The sequence below is a fragment of the Oryctolagus cuniculus genome, chromosome 1 (assembly GCF_964237555.1).
Source record: "Oryctolagus cuniculus chromosome 1, mOryCun1.1, whole genome shotgun sequence".
Lineage (NCBI taxonomy): Eukaryota > Metazoa > Chordata > Mammalia > Lagomorpha > Leporidae > Oryctolagus > Oryctolagus cuniculus.
This window is the reverse complement of record NC_091432.1, coordinates 94,988,281-95,007,634: the sequence shown is the minus strand read 5'-3', so window position 1 is coordinate 95,007,634 and position 19,354 is coordinate 94,988,281. Positions and strand designations below refer to the sequence as shown.

The window sequence follows — 19,354 nt, the reverse complement described above, 5'->3', positions numbered from 1 at the left end:
AAATGATTCACTAAAGGTGAAATTCATATGCAGGTGAGGGAATAACAGCAGGAAGAAAGACTAAATGGATGGATTTTTAAATGGAACAAGGACATTTGTTCATAATATCAGAAAGGAAAACAATGTATATAAATACCAATGTAGGCAACTTGTCAGTTTCTTAATGGGAATGAAGAATTTGTCTGGTCAATTCCATTTTCTAAAAAATGCTGTAAAAACTACTAAAATCAACGAATTAAGTGGTAAATACAAAGATAGTTGGGTTTCATATTATTACATGCATAGTGTATAGTTATAACTCACCATGTTTGTTCACTTAGGAACATGCTACATATTTCAGTTATAACACAAAGTATGCCTCTAAACATTTCTTAACATGGACACTACATCATATTTCAACTTCTTTATTCATCAGAATCAATAGATAAATACTTGTAATATTTAAGGAGTTAGACTAATATGAACTTCACAAATTGTTCAAACATCTAACTACTTAGAGATAAAAATTAGCTAAAACAGAAACAGTTCATATGTAATTTATAACATAGCTACTGTTTTGTACCAGCAGCCCTTTCCTTACTACTGGTAACACACCCACCCATGCAACCCTACTTACATGGCCTATTCAGGAGAAGCTACAATGGTATATATATCCGGTGAGATTAGCTGCTGAGTGGACATGTTATTCAAAGTGAGCAAATCAGAATCCTTCCATAGGACTAAGAGTGATGTTGGGATGGAAGTTATGTTTCCTATTTCATTATAAGTTTTAAAATACAATTCGGGGATAGGTTTTGTGGTACAGTGAGTAAAGAGACCATTTCGGATGCCCCCATCCTGTATCAAGTGCGGTTAAAACCTCAGCACTTCCACTTTCAAACTAATGCATCCTTGGAGGGAGCAGATGATGATTCAAGTGCTTGGGTCACTGCAAGCCACAGACAGAGTTCCAGGATCCTGGCTTCAGCCTGGCCTAGCATTAGGTGCTGCAGGCATTTGGGAAGTGAACCAGGAAATGGAAGATAAATCTCCCTCTCTCTCTCCCTCTCTTTTCTCTCTGTTCTGCTTTCAAGTACATTAAAAATAATAAATAAAAACTTAAAAAAAAAAAACCTCTGCAAATCAGGAGACTTATCTCCCCAAAGAGGTGTGAACCCTTCATCGGGCAACACACAGTAACATGGGAGGCAAACAGAGATGCAGACACAAAGAAAACAGGAGAAACAGAGATAAAGGTGGAAAAAAGAAAAGCAACAGAGAAACAAACTGCAAGGTTGAGACAAGGAGAAAGATTCCAGAAATTATCCCATGCATGCATCAGTTTGGCCCAGCGGTCAGTCCAAACTCTTCTGGTTACCTAAGCAGCCAATAAACCCACCTTTTTTCATTTAAGTAAGTTTGATTTCACTACCTGTCATTTGCAACCATTAGGTGGATAAACACTCTGCAACACATGAGTAAAAATTATTTAGTGGACAAGCATTGTAATGGAGATGAATAAACATTGACATTTCCTCTCCAAGAACAAGTAAATGAAAGCACAGAGTATGTCCAAATCCAGTTCTTTGTACCCATCAGCAGCCAACCAAGTGACCAGTCTAAAAGGCAACTCAAGATATTTGTATACATATGCACATGGATATTCTGGTAGAGGGTGGGGCAGAAGATAAGTATCATATGAAAAACTGGGTTGGGAAGTGTTATGAATTAAAATGCATCTCCCCAAAAGTGGTAAGTTCAAGTTCAAACCCCAAAATCTCAGGATGTGACCTTATTTGGAAACAGGTTCAAAAAAGGTATAATTAGATAACTTTATATGAGGTCATACTGGAGTAGAGTGGGACCCTAATCTACTAAAAGTGTTGTGCCCTTAAGAAGGCAGCCACGTAAAGAGACACAAGAGAGAATATCATGAAATGATAAAGGCAGAGATTCCAGCCATGCATCTGCAAGCGAAACACGAAACACTGCAATAAAATGACCAAAATCTAGGAAGAGGCAAAGCAGGCCTTGCCACCACCTTGATTTCAGTCTGTTAGACTGCAGAATTGTGAGACAATACATTTCTGCTGCTTCAAGGAACTCAGTTTGTACTATTTTGTTACAGGAGATACAGGAAACTAACACAGAAGGTTAGAGTGTGGATAGATATGTATATAACACAACTTTATATAGACCTGCCAAAATATATCTCTAAATTTGACTCTTTGAATATTTAATAAAAATATAAGCCTTCTAAATTTAGAATTTTTAAAGACCCATTATTCTTGGGTGAATCTGCTTCATGTAAAATCCTTTTCATAGCCTTTCCTTGATACGGTTTTTCCAAACTTTTTTTGCAAAAAATAGAATTATTTCCAAATGGAAGATAAATGTCAACTCTTAAAACAAGACTATTTGAAAGTCTTAACAAAATTTTATGAATGGCTTGACAAAAATGTTATTGTGAAGTTGGTGATCTAAAAGACAAATTTTCATTTTTTGTTTTAGACATGGCAAAATTACTCATTTTGAAGGCTTTGTACTAAGACTATGGTACCTATGAAAACACTCTATTTAAGTTGTCTAAATCTTCCATAAAAGTATGGCTATAGATAGTACTTTTTCAGTACAGATTTGGCACAAATGTTTGATTAATCATGGCCAAATATCTAAAATACTTTTATAGGAAAATAATTTTTAAATTCATATAGAATGTCAATTATGCATCAAATTTAATATACACATTAAATTTAAATTTAACTGAAAAGTGATCTCTTTTAAATATAAGAGTGGAAATAAGAGAGGGAGGAGATGTACAATTTGGGACATGCTCAAGCTGACTTGCCCCACATGGTAGAGTTAAAAACATACCAGGGGATTCCAATTCAATCCCATCTCACTAGTCCAAGTGATCAATTTCAGTTCACAATTGATCATAATGATAGGATTAAGAGTCAAAGGGATCACATAAACAAGACTAGTATCTGCTAATACTCACTGATAGAATTAAAAAGGAAAGAACAATCCAACATGGGAAGTGGGATACACAGCAGACTCATAGAATGGCAGATGCCCTAAACAGCAGTCTGGCCTCAGAATCAGCCCTTAAGGCATGCGAATCTGGCTGAAAAGCCCATGAGACTATTTCAGGCATGGAAAGCCAAGACACTCAGGTTAAAAAAAAAAAAAAAAAAAAAAAAAAAAAAACAAAACCTAAATGAAAGATCTCTGTGAGTGAGTGAGAGCCCATCAAAGAAGGAGGTACCTTTCTCTGAAGGGAGGAGAGAACTTCCACTTTGACTATGACCTTGTCTAAATAAGATCAGAGTTGGCGGAACTCAAAAGGCTTCCATAGCCTTTGCAACTCATGACTAGAGCCTAGGGAGATTATGGACACCATAAACAAGAGTGTCAATTTGTTAAGTCAACAACAGGAGTCACTGTGCACTTACTCCTCATATATACTAAATTGATCTTCTGTATATAAAGATAATTGAAAATGAATCTTGATGCAAATAGCATGGGAGAGGGAGCGGGAGATATGAGGGTTGCGGGTAGGAGGGAAGTTATGGGGGGGGGGAAGCCATTGTAATCAATAAAGCTGTACTTTGGAAATTTATATTTATTAAATAAAATTTAAAAAACTCATATAGAATGTCAATTATGCATCAAATATAATACAACTTTTTTTAAAAAAGATCTATTTTTCTGAAAGGAGAGTTCCAGAGAGAGATACAAAGAGAGATTTTCAACCACTGGTTAATTTCCCAAATGGGAACAACAGCTGGGGTTAGACCAGGCCAAACCAGGAGCTGGGAACACTGTTGGGGTCTCCCGCCTCTCACTTCTGTGCAGGGACCCAAACACTTGGGCCATCTTCCACTGTTTGCCCAGGTGCATTAGCAGGGAAATGAATCAGAAGTGGGACAGCCAGAATGGAAGTGGTGCTCATGTGGCTTATTGGCATTGCAGGCTGCAGCTTAACCCATTGCCACAAAGCTGGGCCCATTACAATACATGTGGCTATAAAAAAACAACAAAGAGAACCATTTTTCTATATTAAATAGGGATTATAAATAATAAGAATGAAAAAGGACTTAAAACATTCACAGAGTAAGATCAGTATAACATAATAAGTTTAAATTAAAAACAAATAAATCAAGTCAGTAGTCTAGTTCTTAAAATGTTTTGTACTTACCCAAGGTTTTACATGCAAATAGAGCCATGGCACTTTGCAATCTGTCTGGTCTTAGAGCCTGTACTACAAGAACCTTAAAATAAAGTGCAAGATATTTTTAAATAATAATGCTCCCATAACAACTTTAACTAAATAATAGTTAGTAATAACTAATTAAATTAATCTTTACTTTATGTGAATACTTATCATTGTTCCAGAGTATACATGTTAAGCTATCACAATATGTATACACCAAGACAATTCTTCAATATCCAAAATATTACTATAATCTGTTTACTTCCTGAAGCTTATTATCAAAAGTAAAGAAGGGTCAGCTATATCTTCAAGATCTACCAGGGGCTAAATAGAAGAAGTGTTCAAGACGTTCACAGAATTTGTGTTTTATGAAAAACTGCATGATTTCTTACATAGAACTCAGAGAAATGACAGAAAAACCTACAATTTATATCTTAATTTCCTTCTTAAAGACATTTTTTTCCTACTGCAAAATCCTCTTTTGTGTTGAAGGTAAAGGGAATAAGCAAACCTATAGTGGGAAACACCAAAACCAGAAACTTTGTCAGTGATTTAATTGTCTGGATAAGGTACCAAAACCATTAAAGCATATATAAGAGTCTAAAGACAAAGCTCTCATTTAAAAGGTTACCAATGTACAGAAAAAACTAATTCTTTAATTTAGATAACACTAGACTTTACCTGCTGAAACAAGGAAACTTTCTTTGCAAGAATAGATGGAAACTCTTGCTCACACATGGAATTATGATAATAAGCACGCCACAGAGCTGCATCTTCAAAGCAGAGGGTCTGATAAAGATTGGGGAGAGCAATCTGAAAAATATATACATATAAGTAAACTACAAGCAATTAATATATATTGTATTTATATATAAAGAAAAACTGAAAAATCAAATGGAAACAAATTATTAATAGATGTGATTTACTTTTTTCCTACTTTATTTTGGCTTGTCCTGTCATTTCTACTGCTTTCCCAGGCTATAGAAGAGAGCTGGATGGGAAGAGGAGCAACCAGGATTAGAACCAGCACCCATATGGGATGCCGGTGCTTCAGGCCAGGGCTTTAACCCACTGCGCCACAGTGCCGGCCCCGGCTTGTCTAATCATTTCTAAGTCAGAAATAATATGGTGGACTCATCCAATGTTAAACCTAGAATTAAATATTTCCAAAGTAGTACTAAACCAATACTTGTAAGATAACAACTCTTTTCTCTAAGTAAAAACATTTGTGCCTAGCTACCTCCACCTTGTGGAGAAAAGGAACACTGTCATTAAAAATCAAGTACAAACTTCAGATTGCCACAGAGAGCCATGTTAAGCTTTTAAACTATTTCAATATTGACAAAGAATCTGTTTAACAAAACTTATGGTCATGTTCCACTAAACTCTCTTTAGACTGGGCTTCAAGCTTGGGCTTCATGTCCTTCCTGTAGAATTCAATTTAAAACTAAATTTCCTGAATCAGTTTAGCAAGAATCCCTATGCCAATATCTGATCAAAATCCTTATCCCTGACTCTTGGTATCTGATCACCCTGGTCTGTCTTCAACAAGAATCCTGCTAAAACATGATTAGATAGAATCTTCCCCTGTCCCTGACATTTCCTCTCAGTAATTTTCCATCCACTAACCCTCACTAGTGACCCTCATCTTGCTCCTTGGCTATAAATTCCCATTTGTACGTGGTATTTTCAGAATTGAGCACACTGCTATGCAGAGGTCTCTTTTCCATTATTGAAAATGCTTTTTTAAAATAAAATTTATCTTCACAACTTGAACTTCTAGTCAGCTCTGGTTTTCTGTAACAATATCAAATCCTTAACAAAACATGTTTTTCTAAACCAATATATTCAATTACATTGTGATTTGTGAACATACTACTTCTTTTACCTCTAAACATTATATCTTTGAAAACTCATAAATTTTTACTCAGCAGTCAATATTTACCTTAAACAACATCATCTCTCAGAAGTTTTCAGAAACATATGCATTCCCTATATCTTAAATAATGCAACCTCTTCCCAGACTTTTTCTAGAATATGCTATAAGCTTAGAAACATAATTAATTGCAGAGAATATTCAGTGAAAATAATGATAAAATTAAAAGATTCATATTTGCAGTATAAAACTTCAGGTAATATCAACACAAATAGAGTTTTATTCAAATGTCTATATTCATATCTATATAACCTATTATATTGTCCAGATATAATTATGTAACTTAACTGAAATTAAAATTAGACAAAAGAAAATTAACTAATTACATTTTAATTTAATTACTTTTACTAAATAACCTAAGCTCTTTAGGATAATAGTTGATGGTGGCCATTAGTATTAAGTCACCATGTTTATGGATACTAACACATCACATAATCATCACATACTTGGCTAGAAATCTGAGATACGCTATACAACACGGGAAGCTCTTCAGCTGCATGTTAGACAATAGGTCGAGTCACCAGAGGTACAGCTCTGGTATAGAACGAATTGTATGGCAAGGTAACTATTGGATATGTTCTCTATAGTGTAAAGTTCATGCATGTCAGAGTTTCTTAACATTTTAAATACATGCTTGTCATTCTACTGGTGTCAAAGAAAAACTAGAGCAAGACAGTTTATAAAGAAGTAAACACAGATTTTATTAAGGAGAATTACAGTGAGGAAAAGAGATCTCTCTATAGAATAGGGTTCAATTCCAAATACAGCATGGGCAAGTAGGAATTTGTAGTCAGAGTACCCTGTTGCTGCTAAAGCTAGATTCTAGAAGGCACTACACAGCTGATCTAGAGCAGGTTCAATAGCCTGGCTACAGTTTGGTTAAGCTAACAATCTTTGTTACTGGCAATACGCTGACTTACACTAAACAGTGAATAAATAATTAATGAAGAAAACAAGAACAAAACAGGATAAAGAAACAGCAGAATCCATTTATTTTATCCAACAAATACTTATGAAATAAAGGAAGTAAAAAATAGTGGCAAAGAGCCTAGATGTTGCACCATGTAGCCCAGTTCTGAACCCTGGCTTTGTTTCCTAAGGAACCGTAAGCAAGCAGCTTTATTGCTGCATGCCTTAGTGTCTTCATCTATTAAATGAAAACAATAACAGTTGCTACCTCATATTATTGTTGGAAATACTGATAATTCATTTTAAAAAAATCTGTGTATTGTCTTGAACACAGCCATCAATAAATGTTAGCAATCTGTATTGTTTTTACCAGTTATAACAGCTGTCAAGTCAAGTGCAGCAACAAGGGAAAGAATGGGAACAGACATGTGAGATTTTGGGAGAAGCAGATCTCTCATTCCAAACAAAAACACCACTTTCATCAGAGTGATTAAAGAACACAGAACTGCTGGGCATTACAGTTCTGAACTGCTTTTTCTTCCCCCCCTATCTCTAGCCTCACAGCCCAACTCACTCTGGTGGAGAGTAGAAGGGAAGTGAAAAAAAAGAAAATACTGTATTTAGAAGACCGACATATTAACGGCATGCTCTTTCATGGATGAAAGATTTAATAAATTAATTATGGCTTAACAGGCTAATCACAGTAATTCTTAGGTTTCCTTTTACAGGGAGATTTTTATGTCCAACTAACAAAAACATCACAACTGAATAAACAGCATAAACAGCATATAATTATCAACAAAAAATAGAGAAAATATTTAAAATATCATTGCAGGAAAGGGATACCTTTAATGTTGCCACTGCCCAGCTTCTTTCTTGATCTATCCAAGATGGAAGTTGATCACGTATTCTTTGTTGAGAGTCCTTTAATAAAAGCAATTATTCTTCTAAGTATATTTGATAAAAGTAACATGTTAAAAAATAGAAATTGACTACTAATGGGTGATATTTTGAAATATGTAAATGCTAATATTATTTCTTATTTTACAAGTCACCATGATAAAATTCTATAAAAGATACAAAGAACCATTTAGGCATACATTGTACTCACTTCCATTTTGCTTAATCTTTCATTAAACTTCAGAAAAACACAAAAGTCCCAAGAAACTGTCATAAAAGTTACATTAGTTTAAATTATATCTTGTATTTCCGACATGATCTAGATTCTGTGTTATATTTTGCATTCAATGATTTGAAGAATGTTGTCTATTATGTATTCAAAAAGAAAATCAGTAGAGAAACATAAATTTCAATGAAATTATTAAAATTTTGAAAAAGTAATTTTATATATTCCCAGTTATAATACAAAGTTTTATTTTTTAAAGCCTATCAAATTTTTCTAGGAACAAAATACACATACTAAAGAAAAACAGCTATATTAATATCTAGTATTTAAAATTATTCTCAAACTAATACATGGGAGGGAGGATCCAAGATGACAAAATAGGGAGGGAGCTTACTCCTCTAATCTAGGGGAAGATAGTTTAAAAACAGTGGAGAGTGCAATCTCAGGGAAGAATTAGGGAGAAAAAGACAGAAGAAACTCCATGCAAAATATAGGGACACTGTGGAGGGTGTGGATGTGTACAGTTCAGGACCTTAGCAGCCAAGAGCCTCAGCACCAGCTCTGGAGAATGAGGTGAGATCAGACTGCGGCAGCCCAAGCAATGGGTGATAAAGCTGCGACAAGAGCCTGGAATGAGTCTGGCTTGGAGCCCTGGAGCATACCTGCCAAACTAGAGGAGAAAACTGGGGACATGTTTTTCTAAACCCAATGACCCTGCACCAGTGTCCTGTAACAAGCCAAGAGAGGGTGGGCACCATTTCAGCATATGTAATAGCTACATCCACTCATGTCTGCTTCCAGCAAGCAGCTGAGTGGAAACACCTGGGAAAACTGAGAGGGGGCTCCATGCTTGTGACTTGGGGAGGCTTGTGTGCTGGGATTATGAAAACACTATGGTCGTGTGGGAGGGTGCAGAGTGTGGCTGTGAATTTGAGCAGTCACTATGGGTGGTTCCACATTCTCAGTGCTCCCAGATTCCCTGGTGAGGGTCACTGCTGCAGGATCCATGCTCAGACTGAGGACAACACAGATCTTTTGTGGGGTTCTTGTAGCAGCACAGATGAGTATTGTAAGCACTGGCTCTAATTCCCAGGCACTGGTCTCTTTTGATGAGACGAGGTTAGCATAAGACTAAGCCACCAGAGCAGAACAACCCTCCCATCTGATAATGAAAAAACAAAAACAAAAAAGGAGGAGATTTACCACACCAACCTGGGTATATCCTTACAGTCCCTTCACCCTGGAACATTAAACAGCGCCACACCCACCACATGCCTCTGGGTATCCACTGAAAAAGCAGACACTCCACTAAGCCATAAAAGCTATCACAGGGAAAAAAGTATCTCCAGAATGCTGAATAATAAACACAGCAATTCAAGAAACAAGAATAAAGAAGACAACATGATGCCCCCAAAGAACACAACACTTCAATATGTGAATATGAAGATGAAGAGATAGAAGAAATGCCAGAAGTAGAATTAAAAAAATTGATCATAGGATTACTTAGAAGTAACCACAAGCAAATCCACAAACTAATGAAATCAATACATCACAAGAAAGAAAATTACTCCCATGAAAATGAGATCTTAAAGAGAAATCAAAATGCAATCTTGGAATGAAGAACTTAATAGAACAAATATAAAATGCAGTGGAAGGCCTTAACAACAGACTTGGTGAAGCAGAAGAAAGAATATCTGAGATTGAAGACAATCTCTGGAAATTTTATAGTCAGAACAAACAAAAATGAAGAAGAAATTAGAAAAGTAAAAAAGAAAGTACTGGAGATCTACTGGATTCTATCAAATGAGCCAAAATACAGGTCTTAGGAGTTCCTAAGGCATGGAAAGAGACAAAGGGTTAGAAGGCCTTTTTAGTCAAATAATTAAAGAAAACTTCCCTAATTTGGAAAAAGAAAGGGATATCAAGCACAGGAAGCACATAGAACTCCTAATAGACATGACCAGAAAATATGTTCAACACAACACATTATAGTCAAACTCTCTACAATAAAACATAAAGAAAAGACCCCAAAATGTATACAAGAGAAACACCTGATTACTTCCAGAGGATCTCCAATTAGATTCACAGCTGACTTCTAGTCAGAAACCCTGCAAGCTGAGGAGATGGCGAAACATATTCCAAGTCTTAAGAAAAAAAAACTGTCAACCCAGAATACTGCAATGCTCTTATATAAGAATGAAAGTGAAATATAGACCTTCTATAACAAACAGAAATTGAAAGAATTTGTCACCACTCATCCAGCCTCACAAAAGATGCTTGAGGATGTGCTATACACAGAAAAAGGGTCATCACTAAAAAAGAAGGTGAACATAGAAAATCTCCTAGTAAAAGTACAAAGGAAATTCAAAGTAAACAATAGGAATATTTATGGAAAAAACAGCAGGGCATAGTCCTTACCTATCAATAGTCACCTTGAATGTAAATGGCCTCAATTCTTGAGCTAAAAGACACAGAATGGATTAAAAAACAAAATCCATCTATTTGCTGCCTACAAGAAACACATCTCACCAAGAAAGATACACACAGACTCAAAGTGAAAGGATAGAAAAAGATATTGCAGGCTAATAGAAACCAAAAAAGAGCTGGGGTAGCCATCCTAATATCACACAAAACAGACTTTAAATAAAAACTGTTAAAAGAGACAAGGGCACTATGTAGTAACTAAGGGATTATTTCAACAGGGAGATGTGACTATTACAAACGTATATGCAAATAGCACACAAAACAGACTTTAAATAAAAACTGTTAAAAGAGACAAGGGCACTATGTAATAACTAAGGGATCATTTCAACAGGAAGATGTGACTATTACAAACGTATATGCAAATATCACACAAAATCTACTTCAACACAAAAACTGTTAGAAGAGACAAAAAGTACACTATGTAATAATTAAGGGATAAATTCAACAGGAAGATGTGACTATTAAAAACACATATGCACCTAAATACAGGGCACTTGGCTATTTAAAATAAATGTTGATAGTCAACAACAGGAGTCACTGTGCACTTACTCCTCATGTAGGATCTCTGTCCTTAATGTGCTGTACATTGAGACTTAATGCTATAACTAGTACTCAAACAGTATTTTTCACTTTGTGTTTCTATGTGGGTGCAAACTGTTGAAATCTTTACTTAATGTATACTAAACTGATCTTCTGTATATATAGAAAGTTGAAAATGAATCTTGATATGAATGGAAGGGGAGAGAGAGCGGGAAAGGGGAGGGTTGCGGGTGGGAGGGAAGTCATAGGGGGTTGGGGGGAAGCCAATGTAGTCCATAAGCTGTCCTTTGGAAATCTATATTCATTAAATAAAAGTTAAAAAAAAATAAAATAAATGTTGATAGATCTAAAGGGAGACCTAGACTCCAATACAATAGTAATGGGGGACTTCACTTTCATCAATGGATAGATCAACCAGACAGAAAATCAGGAAGCAAATAACAGAGTTAATGAACAGTATAGAACAAATGGACCTAACTGATATCTACAGACCTTTCCGTTCTACAGTTGTAGAATACACATTCTTCTCACCAGTGCATGGAACTTTCTCTAGATTTGAACACACGATAGGCAATAAAGCAAGTCTCAGAAAAACAAAAAAAAAAAAAAAAAAATCAAATCTTCTGGAACAATGAAATGAAGCTAGAAATCAACAAACCCAAGAACCTCTAGATGATATGCAAACACATAGAGACTGAACAACATGCTCCTGAATGAACAGTGGGTCATTGAAGAAATCAAAAGAGAAATTTAAAAAATTCTGGAAATAAATATGACAATAAAACATATCAAAACATTTGGGATATAGCAAAAGCAGTGTTAACAAGAAGGTTTATAGCAATTGAGGCCTACATCTAGAAATTGGAAAGCCACCAAATAAATGAGCTATCAATACAACTCAAGGACCTAGAAAAACAACAGCAAATCAAACCCAAAACTAGTAGAAGAAGAGAAATAATTAAAATTAGAGAAGAAATCAACAAAATTGAAACAAAAAAATACAAAGATCAGCAAAACAAAGAGCTGGTTTTTTGAAAAAATAAAGAAAATTGACACACCATTGGCTCAATCAAAAAAAATTTAGGGAAGACTGCAATCAATAAAATTAGAGATGAAAAAGGAAATGTAACAACAGACACCACACAAATAAAACAAATCATCAGAAATTACTACAAAGAGCTGTAAGCCAACAAACTGGGAAACCTAGAAGAAACAGAGATTCCTCCACACATACAACTTACATAAATTGAGCCAGGAAGACAGAGAAAACCTAAACAGACCAAAAACCAATATGGAAATTGAATCAGTAATAAAAATCCTCTCAACAAAGAAAAGCCCAGGACCAGATGATTTCACTGCTGAATTCTACCAGACATTTAAAAAACTAACTCCAGTTCTTCTCAATTTAATCAAAACAATTGAAAGGGACGGAATCCTCCCAAATTGCTCCTCTGAAGCCAGTATCACCTTAATTCCTAAACCTGAAAAAGATACAACAGAGAAAGGAACTACAGACCAATTTCCCTGATGAACAGAGACACAAAAATCCCCAACAAAATTCTAGCCAACCAAACCCAGCAACATAAAGATCATTCACCAGGAACAAGTGGGATTTATCCCAGGTATGCAAGGATGTATCATATTCACAAATCAATCAATGTGATACATCATATTAACTGCTGAAAAAACCATCTGATTCTCTCAATAGATGCAGAGGAAGCATTTGATAAAATATAACACCCTTTCATGAAGAAAGCTCTAAGCTAACTGAGTATAGAGGGAATGAACTTTCCTCAACACACCAAGGCAATTTATGTCAAACCCATGGCCAGCATCCTATTCAACGGGGAAAAGTTGGAAGCATTCTCATTGAGATCAGGAACCAGACAAGTATGCCCACTCTCACCATTGCTATTCAATACAGTCCTGGAAGATTTAGCTAGAGCCATTGGACAGGAAAAAGAAATTAAAGCAATACAAATTGGGAAGGAGGAAGTCAAATTATCCCTATTTGCTGATGACGTGATTCTATGTATATAGGGAATCCAAAAGACTCCACTAAGAGAATATTGGAAATCATAGAAGAATTTTGTAAGGTGGCAGGATATAAAATCAATGCACAAAATCAACAGCCTCTATAGATACAGACACTGCCACGGCCAAGAAAGAACTTCTAAGAACAATTCCATTCAAAATAGCTACCAAATAAAGATCAAATACCTTGAAATAAACTTCAACAAGGATGTCAAAGAATTTACAATGAGAAATAGAAAACATTAAAGAAATAGAAGATACAAAAAAAATGGAAAAATCTTCCATGTTTATGGGTTGGAAGAATCAATATTGTAAAAATGTCCACATTTACAGATTCAGTATGATACCAATCAAAATACCAGGACATTATTCTCAGATATAGAAAAAGTGATATTGAAATTCATATGGAAACACAGGAGACCCTGAATAACAACAAAGCTGCCAAGGTTGTTGAGAGAAAGGTACCCTAATCCACTGTTGGTGGGAATATAAACTGGTAAAGCTACTGTGAAAGACAGTATGGGGATACCTCAGAAATCCGAATATGGACCTACATTATGACTCTGCCATCCCACTCCTGGGAATTACCCAAGAGAAATGAAATCAGCATACGAAAGTTATCTGTACCCCCATGTTTATTGTAGCTCAATTCACAATAGCTAAGATATGGAATCAACACAAATGCCTATCAACTGAAGACTGGATAAAGAAATTATCAGATATGTACACCATGAAATATTACACAGTAGTTAAAAAAAAAAAACAACTTGGTCATTTGCCACAAAATGGATGAAACTGGGAAACATCATACTTGGTGCAATAAGCCAGTCCAAAAAGGACAAATACCATATGTTCTCCTTGATCTGTGATAACTAATAGAGCACCTAAAAGGCAAACTACAGAAGTGAAAATGACACTTTGAGAAGCAATGAGTTTGAATAGCCTTTGTCTCAACTGTTGAGGAAAAGTTTTATATATATATATATATATATATATACACACATACATACATACACATGTACATATATACACATATATACATACATATATACACATATATATAGTAAAAATAAATTAAATTGCAGCAAAAATATGTTTTTCTCATAGTCAAAAAATATGAATTTCCAATTACAGTGGAGCAACAGACTCCATTAAATACTTCTCTGATCAAATCTCAACAGTAATTTAAAACTCTGAAAAAAATTATATTTCATATAGATTTATTTGTGTAGTTTTTTACTTGAAAGGCATAGTTACAGAGAGAGAGACAGAGACAGAGAGAGAGAGAAATGTCTCCCACCCACTGGTTCATATACCAAACAGCCACAATGGCCTGGGTTGGGCCAAGCAGAACCAAGAAGCTTCATCCAGGTCCCCCTCATGGGTGCAGGGGCCCAAACATTTGGGCCATCTTCTGCTGCTTTACCAGGCACATCAGCAGGAGCTGAATTAGAACCAGCACCTAGGGGGCCGACACTGTAGTTCACTTGGTTAATCCTCCACCTGTGGCACCAGCATCCCATATGGGCATCGAGTTCTAGTCCTGGTTGCTCCTCTTCCAATCTAGCTCTCTGCTGTGGCCCAGGAGGGCAGTGGAGGATGGCCCAAGTGCTTGGGCGCCTGCGCCCGCATGGGAAACCAGGAGGAAACACCTGGCTCCTGGCTTTGGATCAGCGCAGCACCAGCCGCAGAGTCCATTTGAGGGGTGAGCTAACGGAAGGAAGAACTTTCTCTCTGTCTCTCTCTCACTGTCTATAACTCTACCTGTCAAATAAATTAAAAAAAAAAAAAAAAAAAAAGAACCAGCACCTATATGAGATGTAGGCACTGTAGTCACAGCTTAACCCACTATGCTACAGTGCTGGCCCCATTTCATGTAGCCAATATCAGAATTATTTTCTCTAAGAGTGAAATATTAAGATTTTGTTATTTTTAACTTACAGCTTTCCGCAACATGTCTCCAACAACCACACCTGTAAATGTATCCCATTCCTATTGAGCAAAAATATGAAGAACACAAAAATATAAAATTAACCAATTAACAAAATAATCTTAATTTCCCTGTAAGATGGCATACAATCCAACTTTCTAAGGCATAGGAAAAAAGAACTTCTTTCATATCTTCTTATTCCTTGTAGTACGTTAACATAATAACAATGAGTTTATATACTAATATAAAATATTAATATAAAATTGAGAAAGATTTATGCAAACAAAAGATATAACTATATTATATATATTACTCTCAACATCTAAATATTTATACATTTAATTCAATTAAAGTTTGTCACTACCTGCTAATTGGTTCTTTCATATGCTATTCCTAATAGACAAGCAGTAAGGTACATCAAAATTTAAATATTATACATGTTGCAAAACATAAGTATTTCTGTTTTATTTTCCTGTAGATTGTTATTAATCCTTTTTTTTTTCAGTCATAGAACCAAGATTGATTAAGTGCTATGAATTCCAGTCTTCTAAGAAAATGTTTGTCTTCACCCTGGGCATGCCCCAGATATATAACATTGGGAACTAACACACTGTTTGCCACCTACTAACCAGAAAATGAGCAAAATACATGAAAATTTGAGAGTAATGGAAAAGATCCAAAGCAACATATTTCCTGCCTCTATACACTCCACCTACTCTTCATACTGGCATTATACAGCCACAAATAAGTAAAACAGGAATGATGACTACTACAATATGTGAGTCAGATAAAAATGTTCACCTTTCCCAATTATAAGTTATTTATACTACAGGAGAGAAAATAGGCATTATTGCATGTAACACACTGATCCCAGTGGGAAAACATTACACAGAATTCGGGAAAGACATCAAAGTTAATAGTAGATACAAAAAGAATCAAGTTAATTAATTCAAGAGAAATCATATGTCAGCCAGAGTACACAGAGTTTGAAAAAAATTTGTGGATGATTTGCATTCAATGAGGCGGACCCAAAAGATAGTTAAAATTTGACTCTAAAAGCAGAGTTAAATGTTGCTAGGTCAAAGCTGCATCGTCCATATACCATCCGCTAATAGCCTGGCTACTAGGCTGTCACTAATGGCATAATTATGAGAAAATTCACCAGCAAATAAACTTTTAAAAAATTAGAAGCAAATCAGTCATGAATTAGTAACTCTAGCTGTAGGGAGGTTCTTTTGAGAAGTGGTTGTACAGCACATCAGAAACAACTTTCACTTTATAATCACAGCATAATTATGAGGAAAAAAATTCACCAGCAAATAAACTTTTAGAAAATTAAAAGCAGACCAAGAGTGGATTGGTTAACTCTAGCTCAAGTAAGGTTCTTTTTGAGAGGCAGTTATATGGCAAGTAAGAAATAAAATCACAAATAAAGAAGACCAATTATACATAAAAATTAACATAAGCCTACAAGCTCAAGAAAGCATCTGAGAAACCCTCACTTTCTTGCTTCACCTGCTAACTCTTGAAAATCAGTGGAAGTAATACATAATGTAATGATAAACATATATTGTCCCACTGTATCTATTTATCAATCCCCCTGCTTAGGCCTGGAAAAGTAGAATGCTGACTGAAGCCTAAGGTTAAGTCTATGTTCAGAAAATGTAGGCACCTTGCTAAATGACTTAAATTTCTATGACCCTGAACTATTGGGTTTAACCAACAGGAAAAAACAATTATAAATCAACATCATTAACACTAAATTTTTATCTTAGTAAAACATACTAGGTTGATAGATAATACCTAGCATAAACTACCTTCTATTTTAACTCTAAATCTACCCATTACCAAGTTTCTATGTAACTCTAAAATTTTCATCCTTTAATTCAACTTACATTTTCTTGAAAAAGTTCTGGATGCATGCCTCGAACAAAATGCAAAGCAAACATCAACTGATCAGCCTGCAAAGAATAATAGATGTTATCTTGCTTTTTCAAAATTTGTGTCTCTGTAAGACTTCTGATTCACAAAAATCTGTATTTTCTCTTTAAATTACTTTTATTGATAAAATAAATCACTAATTAGATTGCATCTACCTAGGAACACTTCTAAGTTGGAGTTGGAGAAGATAAAGTGATAAATTTTTTAAAGAAAGGACTTAAGTGTCATGTGCATCTCACAGAATAAACTAAACTAACTTTTAGCCAGATGAAATCTAATTGTCAGTTTTAGGTTTTTTTTAATTAAGCATTTATTTGTTTATTTATTTTTAACTTTTATTTAATGAATATTAATTTGCAAAGTACAGCTTATGGATTACAATGGCTTTCCCCTCCCAGTGACTTCCCTCCCACCAGCAACCCTCCCCTTTCCCGCTCTCTCTCCCCTTCCATTCATATCAAGATTCATTTTCAATTCTCTTTATATACAGAAGATCAGTTTAGTATACATTAAGTAGAGATTTGAACAGTTTGCACCCACATAGAAACACAAAGTGAAAAATACTGTTTGAGTTTTAGATTATTAATAACAAGATTAACCTCATACATCAGTAATCTTCAATTTTTAATTGTGTAGGTTGAAATGAATGGGGACTACATGCAGTTACCACAATTACAGTATTTTCTTGTACTGGACACTGATTAACCTTCTAAGTTAAAAATTAAGGGAGATCCAAGATGGGTGAACAGTCACCCTAGGGTACAAAAAAGGCAGGAAGGCAGGAAGGCAGGAAATAAAAGGACCACGTTTCAAGAGTCTGATAGAAATTTTCCATGGAGAAGAGACTAAACAAGGAAGGCTTGTGGGACAGTGAGGGAAGAGAAACTGCTGCAGTGGCTGGGCTCTGCAGCCACCTGTCCTTCATCTTACCATGTGAAGGTAAGAAGAACTGCTGCATGCACCCCTATTACTCCAGCCTGGGAGGTAGTCACTGGGAGGGCTTTGAGTGAGGACTTGGTTCCAAGAATATAAGCCAGATTCTCTCTCTTCCCCTCCCCCACCTCCAGAGAATGCTGGACTGTGCTGTGAAAAGTCATATAGCACATCTCGGTACCCCTGCTACCAGAAGGGATCAGAGCAGTCAGGGCCCCTTGCAAAGCAGAGAACAGTTCCCTTGCATCCTGAAATCATAGGAGTTTGGGGACATAAGCCCAGGAGCTGCACACATTCACTCTATGTGATCCCAAGGGCTTCCGCCTTAAATTCTGGGGGCTAGCAGAGGCAGCAGCTCATGAAAACATTTGTTCCAGGGACTGTGTTATGGCTGAAGGGGTAAAGCAACTTCAGCATCCCATATGGACATTGTGTCAGAAATGTAATATGAAAATGGAATAGATGTAATTATCACATGATATTTCAAAAGCACATGTCTCTTAAATACATGGCACCTATGAAAAATAAGATTTGGTGTTTTAATATGTTAAATGCTGTAAAAATTTAAATGAACAATTCTATGCACATTCAACTACCACAAAACTCTAAGTGTGAGATACAGTACTATTTCCAAGATATCTAAGGAGAAAAAAAATCGAAATTATCAAATTTACTTTAACACTCACAGGTTATAAAATTTCAAAAAAGTGCAAGAAAGAACTTCCACATATTTATTATAAGAAAACACATTTTGATAAGGAAAAAAACCCCAGCAGCATCCAAATTAAGCTATCTGTATAAAAAATGCCATCATGAAATAGGGTTTTATTTTAAAATGCGCTATCCATCTGAATTTTACATAGTCAATGAACAAATTCTTTTGGAAAGGGAGGCAAGGTGAGCTACAGGGATATTAGTATTCAAGAAACTACATGAAACAGCTTTACAATTAGTATTCCTTCCATAGCATTTTAGATTTGAGACAATATTTTCATAAAGAAGGGGAAACAGCAAGAATATATTCGCTCAATCCTCTCTTCCAGCCCCTTTATGTATACTCATCCAATATTTTTAGAATCTAACACTCTAGTAACTTCTATGAATTGAGATAAAGAAACACTACATCAATATACTTACTTGTAGATAGTTGTATTATAATCAAAGCCGTGGGGAGTCAAATATATGTATCCTACAATTTTCTAAAAGATTTAGGTAACTGAAATAAACATTGGTTGATAAAAGAAGAAAGTAATATAGCCAATAATCTAATTGAAATTCTAGATGGCTTTATTAGGTTTAGTATACCAAAAGTCTAAATTTTCTGCT

At 35.3% G+C, this 19,354-nt stretch overlaps 1 protein-coding gene across 5 annotated transcripts in view; it reads right to left on the bottom strand.

Moving 5' to 3' along the window:
• Positions 1-19,354, bottom strand: part of DYNC2H1 (dynein cytoplasmic 2 heavy chain 1) — a 367,303-nt gene that overhangs the window by 162,125 nt on the left and 185,824 nt on the right. For all 5 annotated transcript variants that reach the window (XM_051820199.2, XM_002708539.5, XM_051820207.2 and 2 more), the window contains 5 exons: positions 17,050-17,115; positions 15,166-15,216; positions 7,887-7,964; positions 4,877-5,008; positions 4,181-4,253 (listed from right to left, as the gene is read on the bottom strand). In XM_051820199.2, the coding sequence (XP_051676159.2) occupies positions 4,181-4,253; positions 4,877-5,008; positions 7,887-7,964; positions 15,166-15,216; positions 17,050-17,115 (400 nt within the window). The remainder of the gene's footprint in view (positions 1-4,180; positions 4,254-4,876; positions 5,009-7,886; positions 7,965-15,165; positions 15,217-17,049; positions 17,116-19,354) is intronic.